The following is a 25,037-nucleotide window of genomic DNA, read 5'->3' on the forward strand; positions in this document are numbered from 1 at the left end:
AATCAATAGATTTATATGTCATTTTGTAACAGATATCAGATTTGTATTATACCATTCTGTACCATACATGTATAAATTTCATTGATGACATTTTGTAGAATAATTCCTATGTTATTAAACCTCATATTTTTAGGATTTAAACGAAATAAAATTAGGATAAACCATTTTCACAACCAAAACTTTATCAAACATAAAATAGATTTTCAGAAAACTTTTACAGCTTTTAAAAATTGCAAATAAAATTGTTCACCTTGTTAAAATGATCAATTATAAGTTAAATGTTAAGATTTTCAAAGTTATATGAAATAGTATATGTATGATATTTTCTCTTTTTTTTTTTTTAAATAAATCTGTGTTTTACAACATTACAAATACAAATGGTGGACCAAAATTTCAATATACAATAATACTAAACATATATTCAGTTTACCATGTCTACATGATACAAAATGGTATACTCAGTTACTAATATGGTATGAAATGGAATATGCAGTTGTCCAGATATAGTACAAAACTGTTAAAACTGTTCTTGTTAATGTACATGTTGTGAAAATAGCTCAAATACTAAAGGACAAGAGTCTGCAAATTTGTGATCATGGTGATAGCTAGTATTTTTTGATCCTGTGGAGGCATTGATCCAATAACATATATATATATATATATATATATATATATATATATATATATATAGACGAATTATTTAAATATATATACATGCTAATTTTCAAGTTTTGGTTAGAAAGCTATAACTAGATATATATGTCTTTTTAAGAAAAGATTCCAAACAATAAACCAAAATTACCAAAAAACTACATTATTGATAGATTAAAAATAACAGATTCAGGGAGGTGGGACTGTATCTTAAATTTATTAACAAGTCTTCTAAAATAATGGTCATACTTTTTTTCACACAGATGATTCGCTGTTCTGAATATTCATGGTAAAGAGCCAAAAACTGCTCCCATGAATAAAATTCTCTGTTTGTTACAGGATCATAACTCCACCAATCTGATTCTGTATGTAAAATTAGACCACCACATAATTTGACCAGTTGAAACGTTACACTTCTCAGTTGTTCAAATAGAAAATTTTCAAGCCCAGAATAATCACAGCAATGCATTAATTCTGTAAGTGTAGCCAAGTAAGGTATAATGTCAAAATAGGTTTGAGCATTGATACATTCTCTATAATTTCTATTTATTTTCTTTAAAGTTGTGCATGCTTCATTTATTGTCACCTGGTCACAATGAAGACAGTTCACAAGCGACATGTTGACTTTGCTGGTTGATCTAAACCATAAAAGTTTGGAAAATACAGATAAACTTATAGTGTACATGTCATATGCATGTATGGTTTGAACAAATTCTTTCATTGAATTTTTACTTGTGATTCTAATATCCAATTTGTTTTTCTGATGAAGAGCTATCTCTAAAATAATTTCTTCGTCATCACATGAACAAACCAATAAATGTATAATATTAGTTGAATTCAAAATATTCTTTTCCATCTTTGAGAGCATCCCATTTAGAGCAAAGGGATAGGAAAACTCGTTCTGTTCATTATGTTCAATGTTGCATCTTTTCATATGATCTACAAAAAAAAAAATCATTTTAATGTATTTCAAAAACAGTCATGCATTCTGCATTGTCCTTACTGTCCTATGAAACTCTATTAATTCAAAACTGTCTTTAATGTGCAAATATATTTGAAAAATATGGAGCATCATTATCTTATCCTTCAAAGAAATAACAAGTGAAACTGCGAGCTACTGCTCACTGATGATACCCCCGCCGCAAGTGGATAATATTAATAGTGTAAAAATATGCAAGTGTTCGGTAAACAGGAAGTTGTCGAGTGATGAATCTGAAAACGCATCACACGGTATAGCTGACTTATATAAATCCTGAAACCAAATTTCAGAAATCCTTGTATTGTAGTTCCTGAGAAAAATGTGACGAAAATTTTTAACTTGGTTATCATATGTAAAATCATACAAGTGTTCGGTAAACAGGAAGTTGTCGAGTGATGAATCTGAAAACGCATCACACGGTATAGCTGACTTATATAAATCCTGAAACCAAATTTCAGAAATCCTTGTGTTGTAGTTCCTGAGAAAAATGTGACGAAAATTTTCAACTTGGCTATCATGTGTAAAATCAGACAAGTGTTCGGTAAACAGGAAGTTGTCAAGTGATGAATCTGAAAACGCATCACACGGTATGGCTGACATATATAAATGTTGATACCAAATTACAGAAAGGGTGGATGTGTAGTTCCTGAGAAAAATGTGACGAAAGTTTCATGGGACAGACTGACTGACGGACGGACGGACTGACGGACTGATGGACGGACTGACGGACAGACAGAGGTAAAACAGTATACCCCCCCTTTTTTAAAGCGGGGGTATAATAATCAACATGTCTTGCTGTTTAAGGACCCCTGAATTCATGCAAGTAGGAGACAAATATAATAAGACTGCCCACAGTGTAGTGTTAAGCATACTCCAACTTGTAATTGAAAGTATTATTTTTATTATGTACAAAAATCAAGAAATAAGAATGGTATATAGCCTGATCTATGGAGCATTAAAATTGCGTTATTATATCACATACTAGAGTGCATCAAGTTTACTTGTTCTCAATTCCTTCCTCAGTTTGAAAAGAAAAATAGTATGATAATGCAAATTGTGATCATATTGCATAATAAGCATTTCTGCAAAGATGCATGCATTGGCATTTATTTATTTTTTTTATGATAAAATAATGAACACTGACTGTATCTTTTAATATTACTTTTAAAGATATGCTCATGCTGCATTGTATCATGATATTAGACTGGCGCGTGGATATATTAAAATTATGTATATGTGTGTAGTATTATAGTTCAAATTACAGTTAAACGTCCTTTATATAAGTAAACAGTCATATTGGTTCCTCACGCTAAAATGATAATTTTCAGACATTTTTTCTCAATATCATTCTAGCAACTAAATCTTACCTATACATTCTACAACATGTTTTGAGTGACAAGTGTGTTTGACAGTTTCATTTTTTTCTTGAAGACAGTCCATTAATAAAATGTCTGTAGAATGTGTCAGCAATAACACTACAAGTTTAGCATAGGTGCTTATAACAGTCTCAGCAAGGTCTTCGGGCATCAGTAGGTTCCATAATGCTTTTCTTTTAGTCTGTTCACTTAATGCTGTATAAACATGATGAAGCTCTGAAAAACAGGTAGAACTGTGAGCTTTTGCTCACTTATGATAACCCTGAATCATGTAGTTGTTTGACAGGATTTTAAAGAGAAATTATTCTATAAACTCTTTAGGCAGTACAACATGTTCACATAAAATCTGATTAATTTCTGGATTGCCTCATTTGTAGTTTCCTAGAAAATGTGATGAAAAGTTACATCAATGGTCTGTTTCTGTTAATATAGTATATAAGTATTCAGTAAACAGGAAGTTGATGATTGATGATGAAACTGAAAACAGTGTCACACAGAAAAGCATGCTGACATGAAAACAAATATTTAAATTTCAGGAAGCTTTGATTTGTTATTGTAGAAAATTTCATGCAGGGATTTATTATTTGAAATGTACTGTGAAATACTTTTATTATTGGATATAAATTTTCAGAGTTTGAGCAAAAGTTACATTAGCTGAGGAACCGTAGGTCCTTATGTTATTTTTTGACTATTTTTCTAGGATATGACGTACCTATTAATGTTTGAATATTCATTTCCTAAAGCCTCGGTCACACCTTACCGGATAGCTCGAATGGACGCCTAACGGATAACTTTTTTTCAATCCGTTTATGTCCGTTAGACATCCGTTCTTATCCGTTAGGCGTCCGTCCATATCCGTTGCATGTCCGTTAAGCGTCCGTTTTATCTGTTGACGTCCGTTCTGTCCGGTGGAAAATTTTGAGCATGTTCAAAACTTTGAATGGACGTCCAACGGATAAAATGTCCGTTTTGTACGGTACTCGTCCGTTTTGTATCCGTTACGTGTCCGTAATGCATCCGTTGGAGATCCGGTAGACCAATTCACCAACGGACGTCTACCGGAGGCCTAACGGATAAAACGGATGTGAAACGGACATTAACGGAGGGATAACGGATAAAACGGATGCCTACCGGATGTAAAACGGACAAATGCCAATTGAAATTTCGCGTTAGAAATGCCAATAATTGGTATGTCAGATTTTCTTGAGTGTCATGAATATTTATTATTCGTGATGGATCTTGGAGTAAGAGCACGTCTTCGCTACCAAACAGCTCTTATTCAGGCCAGACTCAACTTAAATGTAGCTAATATAAACCTTAAAGCTGTCGAAAGGAGAAGAAGGAGAAGACAAAGGAGATGGTGGACACGACCATGGCTTAGTCCTGAAAGACGATGCAGTTTTGGTCTATATGATCAACTCATGACCAAACTTAGGCGGGAGGATCGGCAGTCCTTTGTACACTTCCTTCGAATGCCCACAGAGATGTTCGACGAGATATTGCAAGTTGGACCTCGCATAGCCAAGCAGACTACCTTTTACAGAAATCCACTGGAACCAGGGCTCAAGTTAGCAATTACACTTAGACACCTTGCTTCTGGAGCAAAATATCGTAGCATGCAGTACGGATGAAGAGTTTCATATATCATGTATATCCGCTTTCATACCAGAGGTACATAATATAAACAAATTCAGAAAATCAACTTAAACTCTATAAGACTGAATTACCACACTGCTTCTTCGTTGATTTTTTTTAATCAGAGTAGCTCTATATTTGCACACATATCATGCTAAACAAGACGCAATACAAAATAAAATCGACTAAACCTGTTTTAAACTAAAGTGACCCTCGTGTGTAAAAACATAAAAAAGAATCGGATGAATTGTTCTACATGTATTTGTTTGGTACATCTGTACGTGTGACCTTGATAACTGTCCTACTGACCACACTTTCCCAGAAGCAAATATTATAACATATAATATACATGTACTAGATACAATCATTTTAAGGTCACGTGTATGTGGTTTATTGCCTCTAATTTTCAGATGGTTTATTGCTTTTAATTTTCAGATGGTTTATTGCCTTTAATTTTTAGATGGTTTATTGCCTTTAATTTTCAGATTATTTTGTTCATCCGTTTTATCCATTACGCTTCCGTTAGGGGTCCGTTTTATCCAGTACTCGTCCATTGGATGTACGTTCGACGTCCGTTCTGTCCGGTACGTATCCGTTTCACGTACGTTCAATGTCCGTTGTGTGTCCGTTAGGCATTCGTTACATGTCCGTTAGTAAACCAACGGACTCCCAACGGATAAAAATTTTGTCAACGGATAACTTTTTTTTTATCCGTTAGGCATCCGTTCGAGCTATCCGGTAAGGTGTGACCGAGGCTTTAACACTATTATCTAATTATTTCCAATCTTTTCTTGTTTTTCGTGACGTCATGACGAGATCCAATATGGCCGAACAAAATAGGCGGAGATTATACAAATGGAAATAATTAGATAATAGTGTTAAGGAAATGAATATTCAAACATAAATAGGTACGTCATATCCTAGAAAAATATCTAGCGAAACGGACTATATATATTGACAAGCTTTGCACGGATTATAAACAATAAATTTTTGGGAAATAAGTGCGACCTGAACCTGGGTCGCAATTCCGAACGTTTTGAAATAGGAAAAATCTGTAGCTCTATGGTCCTCAAATAGTCAAAAAATAACATAAGGACCTAAGAGCTACGGTTCCGCAGCTAAAGTTACATGTGCATGGGTTCTTAAAGGACAAGGTACGATTAGCCCCCATTTTGGCCCCCCTATTTTCTTCAAATTTTGATTTGGAATGCTACATAGTTGAAGGGAATGACAATTGAATGCACCAAGAACTGATTAAGATTTAGTCTAATTATTGTTAAATAGTTTAAAAAAAAAGAACTCTATTAGACAACAGGAGCTGTCAAATAACAGCACACCAGGTTTTTATTACATTTAAATTATGTCATTGTTAAATGTATAACCAAGAATCAGTGCTCCAGCTAGAATTCAAAAGGGGCAGGGCACTTTTTTATGATAGGAGAAGGCACTGCTCATTTTGTTTGTCTACGTCCCTGCGTGTATCACAATTTCACATATTTTTCAATTCAATTCTAAATTCATGAAAGTCTTCATTCATACACTCTTCCATTGTGACTTGGAGATCGAAAATACATTCATTTTATGACAAAAAGGTACATTGTCTTAATTAAATTACCTAGTAATTAACACCTTTGAAGTCTTATCCACAATAATTGATTGTAATGACATGATTAACCTCGCTACCTGAGGGCAATCACCAAGTGTCATATGTAATTTAACTTCTGATAAGAAATCGATGAAACAAAAGGCAATTTTACCAAAACGGCAAAAGGGTTTTTCGGAAAACGGCGTCAGGGCAGAAGGGCGCGGCTGAGGGCACACAGGGCGTGGCTTAGGGCACCCAGGGCGTGGCACCCTTCTATTTTGGGCTAACGAGACCACTGAAGAACCGCCATGACTTTTGAATGTTAAAGTGAAAATTGTCAACATTGAATTCGACCTCAATTTTGTCATCAGGTAACATTTTAAATTTTGAAAAGGGTTTGTTGAAGCTATTGCATAGAAACAACAAAAATTCCATTTTTCAATCAATCAACTGAACCCGGACAACTCCAGTGAATTTCAACAATATTAATTTAAACCTTTAATTTGTCATAAGTAACAACATTTTGAATTTTGAAATGTACTGGTTGAGCCGTTCATTATAAACTACAGCAAGGAATATGTTTTTACTGCAGTTATTTCCTGTTTTTTTTATAAGAAAATAATATACACTGATCATATCTTTTTATATTGTTTAGAATAATATGCTAATGCTGCTTTGTATTATCATAAATAAAATAATTGTACATGTTTGTATAGTATTAATAGTTAATAATACAAATAATAAGAATATGTAAAGTAAGCCCCTTTTTTATGTGTGAACAGTTAGTTCGACACTAGAGTGCCCTTTTTATGTATATTTTTTTACAATAGTTTTCTATGTAGAAATTTCTTACCTATATATTCTTCCATAGATTTTGAGTGACAAGTGTGTTTGACATATATATATATATTTACTTTTTTTATGTTGGCAGTCCAATAATGATATGGCTGTAGAATGTGTAGCGCGTTCAATATAGGATTAAACACATTTTTTCTAGAGGTTATTGATGTGTAAACCGGGGCGATTAACTCACAAACTGAATAAAAGTCTGAAGGACTTTTATGTTGAGTTTGTGAGTAAGAGCCCCGGTTTACACATCAATAACCTCTAGACAAAATGTGTTTCATCCTTATAATTCTTCAGCCAAACATTTTTTTGTTGATGGCTACTATATATATTTACCATCAAAAGCACAATGGCAAGTCGTAACTAACAGTACGCCGCCATCTTGACTTTCTAAAAACCATAAATGTCCGATAAATACAACGGAATCTTAAACCTACCTCAAAAACTTCATTTTAATTAAATTTTATCCGAATTTGAAGCGTACACGTAACGACATAATCTTTCCCTTGAAAATTTCCATTCGTATGACGTTGTGTTTTGCCATGACGTAAATTCGCCAAATCCTCCATGAAATTTTGCAGAATTTTATTAAATTTAATTTTTGTACATTTTCGAAACTTTAGTGCAATAAGTTTATTTCTTTTTTTGTTATATATGCACTAGAATAGTCACAACTGTTATGCAATTGTTTTTTATCTCAATTTGCTGAAAATCCCTGGATCACTGCAAGCTTGTGTATCGCGCATAAATAGATTACAAAAGTAGTTTCGGAAACATGGTTTATCGAAGTGTAAACTTAGAGAAAAATTCTGATTGACCAATCCAATTCAAGTATTTATAGATATGCAAATCATATAAGAATTATTATGGAATATTTTAAAGTCTCAGTAAGGCCTATCAGCACAGAAAGGTTCTTAAGGATGTTCGGTGCTCAGTTTCAAAATAAATAACTTTTCATAAAACTAGTATGTACTGATAGGGAATAAATTGAGGAATCAAAAAAGAAAAAAAAAATATAGGGGTCAATGTGCTTGTTTTTGAGATATAAGCCATTGGAATTTTGGCGGGAAAATGTTCTCTCTTGATTTTTCATAGCTTTATCATTGACCAGTTAAAGTTCTCAAATACTATTAAAAAATAAATAAAGTTTTATAAGACTTTTACAAATGACTTATAATTATACATGTAAAAGATTTATAAAAAGAAAAATGGGGGTTCATGGGGAAATTTTGTTAAGGCATTCAAATGGATAAAACTAGAGGATTCCGAAAATCTGACAAAAATTCCAAAACATGACAAGCGGACATCCTTAAATGCTTTTCATTTCAGCTGTTCTTTAATTGCTTTATCAACTTGATAAGGCTCTGAAAAAAATAATAAACTGAATGCTCCTATAGTTATTCATTGAAAATAACGTTAATCAAGGCATTGGATGAGTCAAATTGTGTCTTTATTAAACTACACAACAAATAACAGTCAAAATTTCATGTTATATTGTTTTTATATCCTTGAAATGTTTATTTGATAAATTGAAAGATTCTATCAAATTTCTTCCTGTTTTTTTTTTTTTTATATAAGATTTTTTATTTTTATCACCTTTCTGTAACCACTGAATATAAAATGTCTCTTTCTTCTTTATAATGACTTGAATGTAGATGTACACTTAGATTATATTCATGTCTTTTTATACATATTTTGATCATTAAATTTTCATGAGTAAATTTTTGTTATTACCTTTTGTAAGCATCATGAGAATGTCATAGTAGCGTTTAATTCTTTTCTTGGTTATTATCTTCTCAGCAGCTGATGTTTGTCCACTTCTAACCAGGCAGGCAAATTTTAGAACCTTAGTAAAATGAAGATCAAAATCAAAAAAGTTATGCACTTTCAGTCATATGATAATCATTCTTTGTTGTATTAGCATTTTTTTCTTCTTCATTTGATATTTTCACCACCTGTCTCTTGCAAGCATACAACACTCAACAGTTCATCGATTTACAGCTGTATTCAAAATTATTTATCATGTTTAAATAATTCACAGTATAGCATTTAATGGTCAGATGTTTTCAAGTTCAAACATAACCATTATTCAGTCATTCATGAACGTCAGGGGCATATATTTCATGCAATATTAATTATATATAAGGGCACAGAATAAATAAGGAATGACTGTAATATTTTTTCTGTCTATGAAGAAATAACCTAAAAAATGTGATGCACACTGAATAGCCATTATTAAGGATTAAATCATGAAAAAACATTGATGATGCCAATGTCACATAAAAAAATTATGTCTATGAGCTGATAGACAAAAAACTTTCAAATTTAGCCAATCAGAAGACGCATTACATCCAAAATTAAATTATATTTAATACTATAAAATTGTTGCTCTGACAGTATTCTTAGGTCTTACAAAGTGAATGGGCAATATTGAAGGTTGGCAAATTTAGATTGCCACTAGGAAAGAATGATACAAAAAAATGTATAATGAAATTGATAGGTTAAAAATTACATTTTTCCTTGTGTTAAGTCATCTTCACATGTAATGTTACATCTTGATAAAATAATTTTATTTTTCAAATTATTGCTTCCAAGGTAAAACACTGAAACAGGTAAAATTTTTATTGAAAATATAGATCATTTCACATACATGTACATGTGTAACTTTACACAAAGTATTAACAAAGTCAATCACGCATTGTGATTCTTATTAATATTTTTCAGTTCTGTAAAAATCACTGTCTTTTATTTTGATGCTGATGGTAAATATGTGGTTTTATTGGTTATAGAAAAAGTGATATTCACTAACTTAGGCTAATGGCAGAAGTTACTGTAATAAAACATCATTGAGTCTTTCAAAAGTAAAGTAAACCACATATTATCAAACAAAGGACAGTCAATTATTTTATTCTATATTCCAATAGAAAATTGTATTTAATAACAGTTATTAATCGAAACGTCAAATATTTTAATGTAATTATACAGGTAAAAGTACATAGCGTTTAGCACAGTGAAAATCCCATTTCTTCAGGTGAATATGATGTTTTATTCAAGACCCAATTCCTATAGAAAACCCTTCTAAAATAACATCAATATGGAATAAATATATTTATGTTTCACGTTATCAAGCATAAAATTTACCATTTCTGTGATTAAATATTAGGAAAACGGATTGATATTAAATGAAAATCTTGATTAATTAGTAAATAGAAAAAATTTAAAAATTATTATTATTTAAAAGTATTCCCCATTTGCATTTTCAAATTTATTTTAACATTTTGCATTCAAATATCCTTTTGGCGTTGTCTTTCAGCATGTTCGACATTGAAAAAGCCCAACAATATTGTGATGTTGCAATGAAACATTGCAAAATGGTAATCAAAGAGCTGAACAGCTCTGAGGAGAAAGACGGCCCTTGTTTCTTTCTTTTTTTAGGGGGGGGGGGGGGTATCTTTTGATAGTCTTCATATGTTTAATGTAATTTTGTTTCCTTAGTTTAGGATTCAATTTGGACCAATGGAAGAGATTTGCATCTTCTAGATCTAAACATTCGATTAAAGTTGATAGTTAATAATGTAAAATTCAACTGAATTCTGTCATTTAACAACTACAATATTTTCTGAAATCTTAATTGTGTACCACTGAACTGCAGGCTAGGCCATTTTCCATTTTTTGTGACAGTACTCTATGATTTTTATTTTTTTCTTAAGAAATTAAAGTTAGGACTGAAAAATCTATTCAGTTTTAAATTTCCATTGATAAAGTTCCCAGTTACAACTCTCATCACAGGGATACATGAACTAATAAAAAAACAATATGATTGATGTAAACTGTGTGAAACTTGTTTCCAGATCCTACATTTTGAAATATTTGTTAATTTCATAAATAAATAGGTTCAAACTTTAGAATGCTACATTTTTATTTTTTTATAATTTTTTTACCATTACAATGATTTATAATTTGTTGGTACACACAAGTTAGTTTTAATGGAAGACTACTTATCATATACTAAATGTCACATTTTAAGTTTTATTTTAGTGGATAATGACTCATCAATTGAGGTGCTCCTGATTTGGAGGTAGATTCACAAACCAGAATTTTACAGAAAAAATGAAAAAATCGTTTCTCTCCCCAATCTCATGTATCTCCAAGGACTTTGTTTACATTGAAAGTTGTTGACCTACAAATTAAAGTATTGCATGTTTATGTTTGAATCATCTACAGCAAACATAATTATGCTTAAATTTAACAAATACCAATTTATAATTAGTGCACGAACTATGAGAATGATTTAAATACCCAGTGAAGGATATCCCTGCTTCTGCATAGTGTGGCATTCCAACAATGACGTCACTATAAAATATGATGTAGGTTGGATATATTTAGAATATCTCATCATACTGATTTTTCCGGATTGTAAAAGAAATGTAAATAGTGTAAAGGGAGAGCTCAAAATACGCTAATTTCGCTGGAAACAGAAGGGAAATGTGTTAAAAAGTGTTTAAAGTCAATCTATTCATTTGTGTGTCTCATTCTTATTAATCTCATTAAGATTTGTTGGGGGGTTTTCCACACTATAAAAACAAAATGAATGATGTGAGGGGATGTCACTCTGGTCAACCCCATAGGGGATTGACGGCTTGAAGCCGTCTTTCCCCAAAAATGATTGAGGTACTACACAATATATACAAGTTAAAGTTTGAAGAATCCAGAAATGTTCATTTGACAGCAAGAGGGTTCAAATAAATTAGAATAATTTAATTTAAAAATTAAACACAAGTGCTAAGCTACTATACCATGTACATGTATACAGTGTGTATATTATTTAGGTTATTGGTTTCAAATTCAAGTGTCGAAGAGACATATATAATTTCTTGATAATATCTAAATTTAGATACGAAAGAACACAACTGCATCATGTGTAGCCAGGGTGATATGGGTTGACCGTCTGCAATATCAGTGTCACTGTATGGCTATAGTGGCAATCATATAAATATTTATCTGCAAGGACACATTTCCTAACTGGCTGATTGTAGTCTTCTTCTTCTTTAGTTACAGAAAACCATCAACATTTTGAAGATTACTTTCTGGCGCATGCCTGATTGCGGTTGCTTTTTAAAGTTAAAGTTAATTTTAATTTTTCTTTATTTTTAAACTTTACAATTTTTATTCATGTTATTTGAGAACTTTTAATTTTTTAATTTATTTTTTTAATTTTTTAAATTAAGATCATTGAAGATAAAAACAATAGGTACATTGAGTTTTAGTGAGAAAATGTTTTAAGGAGTAATTCAATCCTTAAAGTTGTCTGTAGAAGTTTTGTTTGAAATTTCAGGTGGTAATTTATTCCAATCTTTCATTGTTTGGCTAAAGAATGAGAATTTAAAACTGCCTTTATTGCATTGGAGCTGTCTGAATGTTAATTGATGATTAGATCTTGTTTTGGACTGGCTATTTATGAGAATATCCCAAGATCATCGGAGATGGTTTTGCAATTTCGTTATTTAAAAAAAATGTATTACTTTGTGGAACATTTGTAGTCTGGTTTAAGCCTTTTTTCTTGTAGGATTTGCCAGTTCAGATTTTGAAGCATATCAGATACACTGCTTGTGTTGTGAAATCTGTTGCAAGTATATTGTGCAGCTCTTCTTTGCACTTGTTCCAGTCTGTATATATTTTCTGATGTGTGTGGGTCCCAAACTGTACAGCAGTATTCTAGTTTTGGTCTTACTATTGTTTGATATACTTTTTCCTTCACTAATTTTGAACTAATTTTTAGACATGTTAGATTGCGTCTGACGAATGATAAAAATTGATTTGCATTTGCTGCTGAATGTTGTATATGTTTGTTCAATTTAAAATCTGAAGAGATTGTTATGGTAGATATTAAGCTGATTGTACTTGTTCTAGGATATGACCTTGAATGTTGTAATAAAAGAGTATTTGTTTTTTCTTTGTTTAGACTCTTAAGATGTTACATTTGTCAGGGTGAAATGACATGAGCCAGTCTTGTTCCCATTTTATAGCTGTTTCTATGTCTTCTTGAAGCTTAAGACCATCGTTTTGGCAGGTAATAGACCGGTAGATAATGCTGTCATTTGCAAAGAGTCTTATTTTGCTGTGTTTAAGGTAGTCAGGTAAGTCATTTATATAAATAAGAAAGAGTATTGGTTCTAGTACAGTGCCCTGAGGCACACCTGATGTTACTGGAATATTTTCAGATGTTGTGTTTTCGAGAAGGACTGTTTGAGTTCTGTAAGATAAAAATGATTGAATCCAATTTATTGCCTGATCTGAGATGCAGTAGTGTTTTGATTTGAAAAGTAAGCGTTTGTGTGGCACTTTGTCAAAAGCTTTGACAAAATCCATGATTACTTAGTCAGTTTGTATATTTTTTATCGTTGTTTTGAGCTAGTTGGTGTATAACAGATATCATTTGAGATTCGCATGATCTTTTTGCTCTTAATCTGTGTTGTAGTTCATATAGTATGTTATTTGATTCAAGGTGTTTCATCATATTGCTAGCTAATATGTGTTCAAGTAATTTACATGAGATGCAGGTAAGTGAGATATGTCTATAATTACCAGGATGATGTTTGTCTCCTTTTTTAAATACTTGTGTAACTTTTGCATGGTTCCAGTCTGATGGTACTTTACCTGTCTCAAGAGATTTGTGGAAAATGATTGTAAGTATGTCTGAGGTTATTTCGATGTTTTCCTTCAGTATTTTGCCAGCGATAGTATCTGGTCCTGCAGCTTTATTGGTGTTTATGTTTTTTATGAGTTTGTATACACCTTCCCAACTGATGTTAATTAGTTCCGTTTTAGGGTACATGTATGTACTAGCTTCTTTCGTTGGTATTTCTGTGTTAGTTTCTGATGTGCAGTCAGGGGACTTACTTAAACAAGTGATTTTCTAAATCACTGATTTAAGTAACATTATTTCCATAAAGGTTGGAAGTTAGAGTTGTCTTTCTTTAATAATCACATATTTAAGTAGTACAAATTAATCACTAGAAGAAGTGATTTAATTTTATTGTAGCTTTACAAGGTAAAATACTAATGATCCAGGGACTAATTATGATTCTAAACTTATCAGAACCAACATCTGTGTTGTCTAGGATGACCAGGTCATTTCAGGTGATGACCTTGTACTGAATCTAGGATAATGACATAAAAATCACTTGTTTAAGTATCAGACCTCAATTTCCTTCCCAAAAATCACTTCTTTAAGTATCATTCTTTTAATAACCCCTACTAATTTCAACACCCCCGAACAGTGAAATTTTTATCGCGAACAGTAGAATTTTATTACATAATCTGAAAGATGAAACCTTGAACTTCACAGGAAAAATACTCCCACTGCTGTGAAAAATCTTTTAAGAAAGTATCAGTTCATTATATAAAGCCATTATTATAGCATTTTTTCAACTAAAATAGAATTTTCAGCTAAATGATAGCATCAAAGGCATAAACCTTGCTACTTAAAAGAAGCCAAAAGTTCCTATTTTTTAATTTTACTAATTAAAAGATATTATTTAAACCTATGTGTTTAAAATTTTGAAAAAACTACAAAATTCCAATTTGTGACAAAACCTCGAACTTGCTACTCAAATAAGTGATTTAAAAATCACTTATTTCAGTAAGTCCCCTGACTGATGTGAAAGCAGATTGAAATTGCTGGTTAAATATGTTTGCTTTTTGTATGGAGGGTGGGTGCCCTTGCTTCTTTAAGATGCAATGCCGGTGTTTTCCTTTCTTTAGCTTTTTATATACATGTATACATAGGAGTACAGCTTTTTAGGTTGTTTGTTGAACATGTTGAAGCAATGGTGGTCTGGTTCTTTTATATCAATTTCAAACATCATATTTTCGATGTACAATGTATGCCAAGTATGCTTTTCTCGTCTCTTTTTGAAGTTTGGTCTTTATCTCTTTGTATTTATTTTTGTAATTTGAATTATGATTTTTCTTTTTATAGTTTGTTTTTCTTTCTTATGAGTCTTTTCAGGTCTCTATTTACCCATGGTAATTTTGATTTTTTTTTCCAATTACTTTATTTGGTATATTTTTGTTGATGGTTTCTGTCCTTTAGGTTTTAAAGGTGGTTCATTGATCATCGATAGTCATATTTGTCTTGTTTGCTTTTAAATAATCATATGTAAGGATGAGATCTTTATTTATGTTCTCCCAGTTTGCTTTTTTGTATATTAGTGCTTAATGTGGTTGTTGTTTTGATGTTGGTATGGCAAAGTTGATTTCACAAGAGACAATGGCATGGTCCCTTCCTCCAATTGGTGGGAGGGTCTCAACTCTGTTCACAAAGGATGGATTTGTCATGCACATAAAATCTCTATCATTTCTGGTTTCTTGTTAATTACTTGTGCTAGGTTATTATCATCCAGAATATTAATTAGTTCTTGGTGTAGTGCTGGATCAGGTTTGTTTGGTAATACCAAGTGTTTTTCTCAGTTTAGTATGTGGCCTAGATTGAAGTCACCATTCAGCCAGATGTTTGCATTTGTTTTCTTGCATGCAGTATTAAGAGAGATATCCATGTTTTCTAATGATTCCCCTTTATCTGAAGATGGTCTATAGTTTGCAAGCTGAGACTTTATAAAGAATCCAGTCCTTAGCAAGGAAGAAGAGACTACAGTAGTCACTACTATAACTCAGTACGCAAGTGATACTGTTTTTATAGTAAATTTATAATTTTAATTCTAGCATGCTAATTGAGCTTTAAAGGTTTTGTACATGACAACGTAATAAATTCAGTATACAAGTCGGTCGTGTTAAAAGTTTGTGTTCGATATTTTCTCTTACAAATCCCTTTTCCTAATTGTTTTCAGGCATCCTTCATGTTTCTGATCCGGTTTAGACAGCAGCGCCATCTTGTTTCTTGCGGTATCGTTCGTTTTTATTCAGTTCGCCCCTTTGACGCTCGCCCCCTTTTTATAGGTTTTGTGTTGAATATCATGTTAAATAGTTAGTGTTAGAAACATGGAAAAAACTGCATTCTATATTATTCTTAACAAAAGAATAAAATTAGGAACATTTCAAAAGACGGAATTAAGAAATGTATGAATGAGCATTAAAGTCAACAGAAAATAAAATTATATTCATTTACGAGTAACTATTTTTATATCATTTTTGTAATAGGCGTTGTCCCAGATAGCTGGTTTATTGGAAAAATTAAACCGATTCTCAAAAACAGAGGTGACACAATGGACCCAACCAATTAAATACCTATCACTATTCTGAGTTGACCGTTAGCATCGGTCACACCTTACCGGATAGCTCGAACGGACGCCTAACGGATAATTTTTTTTCAATCCGTTCATGTCCGTTAGACATCCGTCCATGTCCGTTGCATGTCCATTTAGCGTACGTTTTATCCGTCGACGTCCGTTCTGTCCGTTGGAAAATTTTGAGCATGTTCAAAACTTTGAACGGACGTCAAACGGATAAAATGTCCGTTGAACGTCCGTTTGGCGTCCGTTTTGTACGGTACTCGTCCGTTTCTTTCCGTTTTGTATCCGTTACGTGTCCGTTATACATCCGTTGGAGGTCTGGAAGATAAATTCACCAACGGACTTCTACCGGACGTTTAACGGATAAAACGGATGTTGAACGGATGAGAAACGGACTTCTACCGGACGTAAAACGGATAAAACGGATGATGAACGGATCTGAAACGGATAAATGCCAATTGAAAATTTAGAAATGCCAATTATTGGTATGTCAGATTTCTTAAGGTTCATGAATTCTTATTATTCATAATCGATCTTAGAGTAAAGGCACGCCTTCACAATCAAGCAGTTCTTATTCAGACCAGACACTGCCCGTGACGGAATTTTTGAAGAACAAACCAAAACCAGTGACACAGAAACATTTTGATTATTTATTCGATTTACATATATTATTATTGTCGCCTTTGATTTTTCCGTATATCTTGTTCGTCCGTTTTATCCGGTACGCTTCCGTTAGGTGTCCGTTTTATGCGGTACTCGTCCGTTGGATGTACGTTCGACATCCGTTCTGTCCGGTACGTGTCCGTTTCTCGCACGTTGCATATCCGGTGAGTGTCCGTTATGCATCCGTTAAAAGTCCGTTTTATTCGGTCAGTACATCAACGGACTCCCAACGGAGAACAATTTTGTCAACGGACAACATTTATTTTCATCCGTTAGGCGTCCGTTCGTGCTATCCGGTAAGGTGTGACCGAGGCTTTAGGGAAACTCTTTACTGCAAAAAGTGAACGATTAACTGAGTTTTCAGACGACTTTTTTTTTTTTTTTTTTTTTTTAATCTTAAATGTACATCAATGTGGATTTCGTAAAGGCTTTTCAACTACTGATAATTTGTTTATAATTTTTAACTTGAATTTTTGAAATTCTAAACAAAAAGAAAAAAAATGCTTTGCGCATTTATTGATTTTGAAAAAGATTTCGACAAAGTTTGGCGAAATGAACTATGGTATAAATTGCTAGTGAATAATATAAATGGTAACATGTATAATATTATTGTAAATATGTTTAATGGTACAAAGTCTTGTATTTCTTTTAATGATTGTAAATCATGATTTGTCCCTTGTAATATAAACGTGTACGTCAAGGGGAAAGTTTGTCCCCATTTCTTTTTGACTTATTTATGAACGACCTTGGGTCATTTTTATCAAACTGTAACTTAGATGGTCTGAACACAAATTATAACAAAATTGAATTCAAACTTAATACATATTTAACATTATTTGTAATTTTATATGCTGATGTTTCTGTGGCAGAATTACCTGCAGATCTCCAAAGGCATCTTGACTCATTGCAAGATTATCGTTCTAAATGGAAACTGATTAATGCTGATAAAAGTAAAATTATGTTTTTTTCTAGAGGAACACTTCCAACGAATCATAGTTTTAACTTGTACAGAATAGAACTATGATTAGTGAATAGTTTTAATTATTTAGTGATATAATTGGCCAGAAGTGGGAACGTTAAGAGAGCAAAACAGTCCACAACTAACGAAGCTACTAAGGCTTTCTACGAGGTTCTAAAATTAAACAGAAATCGTATTATTTGATAAAATTATAAAGCCTATGTTTCTGTGTGGGGTTTCAGCTATAACGAAATAATCGAAAAAGTCTACTTAATCTTCTACACCATCGTATATGATCGATGGCGAACTTAGAAGATATCCCTTAGAAATTGACATAAAACATATAGAATATCATTCTAAACGTCTTTCTGGAAAAAGAGTCAATTGTCATATGTGAACGTAGCTCGGTTTTTAATGGTTAGATTACATAAAAATTATTCAAAATGTATGTAGCTTTACATTTATTTGGAATATACATACTATTGTTGATTTGAATTGGCTGCGTTTGACAGAAGCTATTAAACCAAGAGTTCAAAATGGTGAAGTTGAAATCATCCCTTCGTAAATTTTACGGACGCCATCACGAGTTGGTTGACCGTTATGGAATAACCGTTTCACAAATGATATCGGATATGTTCCTTACGTCGTAACTACAATCCCCTTCCCTTTCATGAATGTGACCTACCGAATTAGACTATTTACCGGATTTGTAATCACATAAGCAACACGACGGGTGCCACATGTGGAGCAGGATCTGCTTACCCTTCCGGAACACCTGAGATCACCCCTAGTTTTTGATGGGGTTCGTGTTGTTTATTCTTTAGTTTTCTATGTTGTGTCATGTGTACTATTGTTTTTCTGTTTGTCTTTTTCATTTTTAGCCATGGCGTTGTCAGTTTGTTTTAGATTTATGAGTTTGACTGTCCCTTTGGTATCTTTCGTCCCTCTTTTAGTAGAAACCTTATAGATCAAATTGAACAGAATTGGCACTTAGTAGTTTTATGCATATCAGTCCTGGACAGGTTGAAAACCAGCTATAGAAAGTCGCAGAATGTCTGCACACTCCAGATACTAGACTAAATATACAAGAGAATAATACCTCATATAACAGAAAGGGACTGGATAATATGGATACAGAAGATATTAGTTCAGGTAGACAAGGTGCAGCTACAAACACGAGAAATGCAATTCCAACCGAGCCACAAAATATGCAAAATGTCGACGTTAGGAGCAATGCTACTGGATATACAACATTTTACCATCAACATAACCATAACGTAACCCATCAGACAATGTCAATTAGGTCATTCACTGTGTGACCGTTCAACATAGTACAATGCAAAATACTGATGTTGGAGGCAGAGCTGTGAAATACAGCAGCGTACGCCCAGTATACAATTCAAGCCTCCAAACAGGGCAAATGACGCCACTCATTATAAATCAACCTCCCATAATTCAAAATGACATTCAACAAGCCAGACCATTAAGACCTCATTCAATACAACAACTACAAACACATCAGCTCCACCAACAAAAGAAGGGAAAGTCAGATAGAAAACATATAACTGTGCAAGATCCAAAACGAAGAGGTGGGGAAACTATTATATAAACAGCAGTAGTAGTATTATCAACACGCCTGAGAATGAAACAATCCCTTCTAACATCAGCTATGTTTTAGCTCCCGCCAGTACACCATCACGTTTTTTGATGGCATCAAAGCTTCCAATGGCAAAGGAGGTAGCATACATGACAGACGTTATAAAATACACTGCAAACAGTTTCATTCAACTGTTACATCAATAAATTTGGAAGTGCAACGGTTAGGGAACTGATAAGGCAAAATGACTTTGTATTTATACACGAACACTGGCTATTATAGGGACAATTAAAGCTAGTAGGAGAAATCTATTCATATACAGTACCTATTTATGCAGCAAAAGGGGTTGATAAGTATGATCCACTTCAACCGATATATTGACCGGTAGATCACATTCGGGAAACGGGGAGGGGAATGTTGTTACGACATTAGAAACATATCAGCTATCATATGTGAAACGGATATTTCGTAACGGTCAACCAACTCGTGATGGCGTCCGTAAAATTTACGAAGGGATGATTTCAATTTCACCACTTGGTTTAATAGCTTCCTTGTTAGCAGCAACCATCTATCAAGAAAATCGTGACAGGAAATACAAGCTCTGGATTATCGTATTAACTGGGAGTTATATACTCGGTATGCAGGCGCTGCTGGAATGTTGGGAGGCTGAAATTATCTCTTTTGTCGTAAAGTTTTGTTTTTAATCGACCCTCATTGTCAATTTCTAGATGCAAGTCAAGATATGAGGCAGACTTAACTGCATCTGTTGCATCCTTTATCTCAAGTTCAATTGGATAGATGCGTTCAACATACTGGTAGTCACCAAGTTTTGAATTATTAAGTGCCATGGGAGAACATCATCTATGTAGCGGAAAGTAAGTTAAAGGAATCTGTTAACTTCTTTTCTTCTTTTCCTATTAAATTCCTGTATGAATATAAAAAAAAAAGATGCGGTATGATTGCCAATGAGACAACTATCCACAGGAAACCAAAATGACACAGAAATTAACAACTATAGGTCACCGTACGGCCTTCAACAATGAGCAAAGCACATACCGCATAATCAGCTATAAAAGGACCCGAAATGACAATGTAAACCAATTCAAACGAGAAAATAACGTCGGCAAGAGGAGGAACACAGTTGGTTCCCATGGCAATGCCGTCTGTTTGTTGAAAAACACGTACTCCAAAGGAACAACTATGTTGTCAATAAAAAAATCAAGCATCTTGATAATGTCAGTTTCAAAGAATTCTTTGTTGGAATCCGAGAGATTATTTACAAAGTTGGATTTATCCCTCCCTAAGACAAGATGCTTGCTTCTACGTTAGCAATTTTTATGAAACAAATCAGAACCAACTCTTTCATTTTGTCTTTTAGTTTGGAATGGGTAATACTTGTGTAAAGTGTAGAAAAGTCAAATGTTTTAATAATATTGCAAGATGAAACAGTGTTAGATTGTATGTACTCTAAAAGATCTTTGGAACTTTTTAGTATCCACATCTGATTCACGCCATCTCTAGAATAGGTAGCTTCACAATAAATTTGAAGCCCGGCTTTGATTGCTGATAACATTTATTTTAATGATTTAGGATTCCTCCTTAGTAAATGTCGTTAGAGTATGTTGGGTTTCCGCGTGAATGGTCAATGATACGTAATTCATCTATAAAGCAGTTTATGTAATTATACAAAATCACAAAAAAAAACATGTTGTTTGGGGCTTTATCTGTGGGAAAAACAACATATTTGTCATGGAGGTATGACAAGTGTTTTGTAGCAACATTTGGTTCTTTAAAGATTGACGTAGCATGGATAATGATATACCCATTCAGTTTACTAATTCTGATTTGAAATTTCGACCTCACAGCCTTAATCCATTCGAAAAGAGTATCTAAGTCTTCTCTCCCGCGTTAAGCATATTGCCTGGCATAATCCTCGACTGAATCCATCAGTATTAAGAAGTTGTGTTTCCAATTGATGGATTTAGACTCACAATATTTTGGGCCTTTGGATAACATATTTCGCAGAGAAGTGTTAGACAATGTTTAGGTCGCCAGTAATAACGTGGTCAGCCGGATTATATATGAAATAGTCCGGCCGATTGGTGCAGATATAGAGCAGAATTGCTCACTTGATGAGGAAAGCATGAAACTTTGCATAGTAGTTCTTGGTTATATACCCTTTGATTTCAGCTATGGACCCACTCTGAAAAATCCAATATGGCTGTCATTTTCAAGATGGCGGGAAAACGGTATAAATATCAAGATTGTCCTTAAGGTATTCTATATAATTTCGGAAATTAAAGTAATGATTCTTTAAAAATGGACTTCATGTTCGTGAATTTGTTATCAATTAATATTAAAATATAAAAAACAATAATTTGGTTATTTCTATAACACATACATTTGCAAATATGGCTGCATATACAAAAACAAATAGTGAAATTCAAAATGTTAATCAACATGTTACATGTTATTGTAATTATTCTTTAAACGCTTTCAGTTTTAAAGGTTGGAATGAAGTAGGTCGAAACGAGCCGATTGAACGTTAATATAGGTCGGTTAAATGTGGTGGAATAGTAGGTAACTCATCTAAACTTTGAGGCAGTGCCGAGGGCGCCTTGCCTTGTGTCTCTTCAATGCTACGTCTTACGTCACTTATCGTGTTTTCATCTGCCGTACCCACTACATCGTCAAATTATTCTATGTAATCAAGAGGTGTACCTGTCTTCAGGCGGATTAGACGATTGACATCATTTAAAAGATAAGTGGCAACTGTTTCATTTTCCAACTACGTGCGAAACCAATTCGCAACTATTCAGCGAGCATGGTCCTAAAATGAACTCCTTGTCAGCACTTTTATTAGTTTTAATGGTAACAGTCATTTTTGAGTTTGGCGGAACTGTGATGGTTCGTTTTATGCAAACTTGCTGAGTTGAAATCTCGTTTCCACTGTTAACTATTGCCGCATTCATCACTTTATTGTTGATGGTAATTGTTGGAGTACTCAGGTTTATCATTGCGCTCAGTGTGTCCAAAATATCTAGCCTAAGTATAACATCGTCTGTTAATGGCTCTTTGCACACATGCCATTGTAAGTTTACTCTATTAATGTGGAGAGTCGTTTTTATAATCTTCCAAATAACAAGCTGTTAACCCAAACCACGTAGCGTTACGTTCTCTAAATCTCCATTTTCTGCTGGAATTAATTTCTCATTAGCTCACCTGGCCGAAAGGCTAAGTGAGCTTTTCTCATCACTTGGCGTCCGGCGTCCGTCGTCCGTCGTCGTCGTCCGTCGTCGTCCTGCGTTAACTTTTAGATCTTAAATCTTCTCCTCTAAAACTACTGGGCCAAATTTAACCAAACTTGGTCACAATCATCATTGGGGTATCTAGTTTAATAAATGTGTCCGGTGACCCGGCCAACCAACCATGATGGCCGCCATGGGTAAAAATGGAACATAGGGGTAAAATGCAGTTTTTGGCTTATAACTCAAAAACCAAAGCATTTACAGCAAATCTGACATGGGGGTAATATTGTTCATCAGGTCAAGATCTATCCTGCCCTGAAATTTTCAGATGAATCGGACATTTCGTTGTTGGGTTGCTGCCCCTGAAATGGTAATTTTAAGGAAATTTTGCTGTTTTTGGTTATTATCTTGAATATTATTATAGATAGAGATAAACTGTAAACAGCAATAATGTTCAGCAAAGTAAGATCTACAAATAAGTCAAATTACCAAAATGGTCAGTTGACCACTTTAGGAGTTATTGCCCTTTATAGTCAATTTTTAACCATTTTTCATAAATCTTAGTAATCTTTTAGAAAAATCTTCTCCTCTGAAACTACTGGGCCAAATTTAACCAAACTTGGCCATAATTATCATTGGGGTATCTAGTTTAAAAAATGTGTCCGGTGACCCGCCCAACCAACCAAGATGACCGCCATGGCTAAAATAGAACATAGGGGTAAAATGCAGTTTTTGGCTTATAACTCAAAAACCAAAGCATTAAGAGCAAATCTGACAGGACGTAAAATTGTTGATCAGGTCACGATCTATCTGCCCTGGAATTATCAGATGAATCAGATAATCGGTTGTTAGGTTGTTGCCCCTGAATTGGTAATTTTGAGGAAATTTTGCTGTTTTTTTGTTATTATCTTGAATATTATTATAGATAGAGATAAACTGTAAACAGCAATAATGTACAGCAAAGTAAGAACTAAAATTAAGTCAGTATGACCAAAATAGTCAATTGACCCCCTAAGGAGTTATTGCCCTTCATAGTCAATTTTTAACAATTTTCTTAAAATTTGAAGATTTTCAATAACATTTTCCATAGAAAGTACTGTTATAGATAGAGATAATTGTAAGCAGCAAGAATGTTTAGTAAAGTAAGATCTACAAACACATCACCATCACCAAAACACAATTTTGTCATGAATCCATCTGTGTCCATTGTTTAATATTCACATAGACCAAGGTGAGCGACACCGGCTCTTTAGAGCCTCTAGTTTACTAATGTTATCATTGCAGCAGTGTCCACAATCATGCTCACATTCTGGTCATGTATAGTACCTCGTACTGCTAAGCTCTTTCAAACGGTTCGTCTGCTGACAATATCGGACGAGGCCTTGGATGAGGTGATGTTTCATGGCCAATAGACTTTGGAATCGTGCGTTGGCCTACTGGCCCGATCCTTTGCTGTTTAAAGACTCCATTGTTGGGGTTGCACTTTGATTTGCTCCGTATCCTGGTGAAGTTGACCGTTGTCTGAAATAACCGGTATTTCTGAAGTTTGTCCGTGGAGATGCTTACCGTTGTCTTTATGGACTATATGATCTCTAGCTTAGTGGGGTGTTGCTGATCGATAGGCATTAAGCTTGGGTGTATTTCTGTCTGGCGATCTATCGCGATTGTATTGCTCAGGAGATCTTCCACGTGTATATTGATCAGGTGATATTCCATTGAACTGGTGATCTTCCATGATTATTTGATCAGAAGAACCGAGGTTATGTTGATTGGCAAATCCACGGTTATGCTGATTAGTTGAAAGTATAACATCAGCTAGTTTTGTGACATTTTGTGTGAGGTTATGAACCTCATTATCCAAAGGACTGCTCATATTTCCTTTATCGGTCGATGATACTGCGCCATCAGCAAAGTAGACTTTTCGATGGTCATAATTGGCACTTTTTGATCCATATATCGCCATCTGGTTTGCTATTGAGGTTTTCAATTGTTTTAACACCTTGTTGAATGTTTCTGGGTTCCTCGCTATTACATGCCTTGAAGAATCTTTGTATTTACATTCTCGACGGAATGCTTCGGTTACAATCTGGTTTGATCGTCTTTCTTGCTGAAGCGCTGCTCAAAATGAATGCTTTTTTTTTAAGGCATTGGAATCATCACCTGTGTTTACCTTGCGAGCTTACTCAAAGCCAAAATCGGCCTGGCAATCCGGGCTTCACATATTTTTCCTGTTTTCCCATTGTCATCT

The 25,037-nt window shown here is 33.7% G+C and overlaps 1 protein-coding gene and 1 long non-coding RNA gene across 5 annotated transcripts in view; one reads left to right on the forward strand and one right to left on the reverse strand.

The window, feature by feature from the left end:
• The window catches only part of LOC143048350 (uncharacterized), a 172,112-nt gene that overhangs the window by 56,267 nt on the left and 90,808 nt on the right, over positions 1–25,037 (reverse strand). For 2 of the 4 annotated variants that reach the window (XR_012969798.1, XM_076221994.1), the window contains exons 9-11: positions 8,807–8,918; positions 2,998–3,222; positions 901–1,590 (exon numbers count right to left, since the gene is read on the reverse strand). Coding sequence is in view for 1 of the 4 variants with exons in the window: in XM_076221994.1 (XP_076078109.1) it covers positions 901–1,590; positions 2,998–3,222; positions 8,807–8,918 (1,027 nt within the window). In the remaining 3 variants the exon portion in view is untranslated. Of the gene's footprint in view, positions 1–900; positions 1,591–2,997; positions 3,223–7,140; positions 7,215–8,806; positions 8,919–15,895; positions 15,954–25,037 lie in introns of those variants that run through there. The other 2 variants (XR_012969799.1, XR_012969800.1) reach the window with 2 other exon arrangements.
• Positions 1–25,037, forward strand: part of LOC143048351 (uncharacterized) — a 51,318-nt gene that overhangs the window by 13,367 nt on the left and 12,914 nt on the right. The gene's annotated exons all lie outside the window — the stretch shown is intronic.

Source organism: Mytilus galloprovincialis, chromosome 10, assembly GCF_965363235.1.
Source record: "Mytilus galloprovincialis chromosome 10, xbMytGall1.hap1.1, whole genome shotgun sequence".
In the NCBI taxonomy this organism is placed as follows: Eukaryota; Metazoa; Mollusca; class Bivalvia; order Mytilida; family Mytilidae; genus Mytilus; species Mytilus galloprovincialis.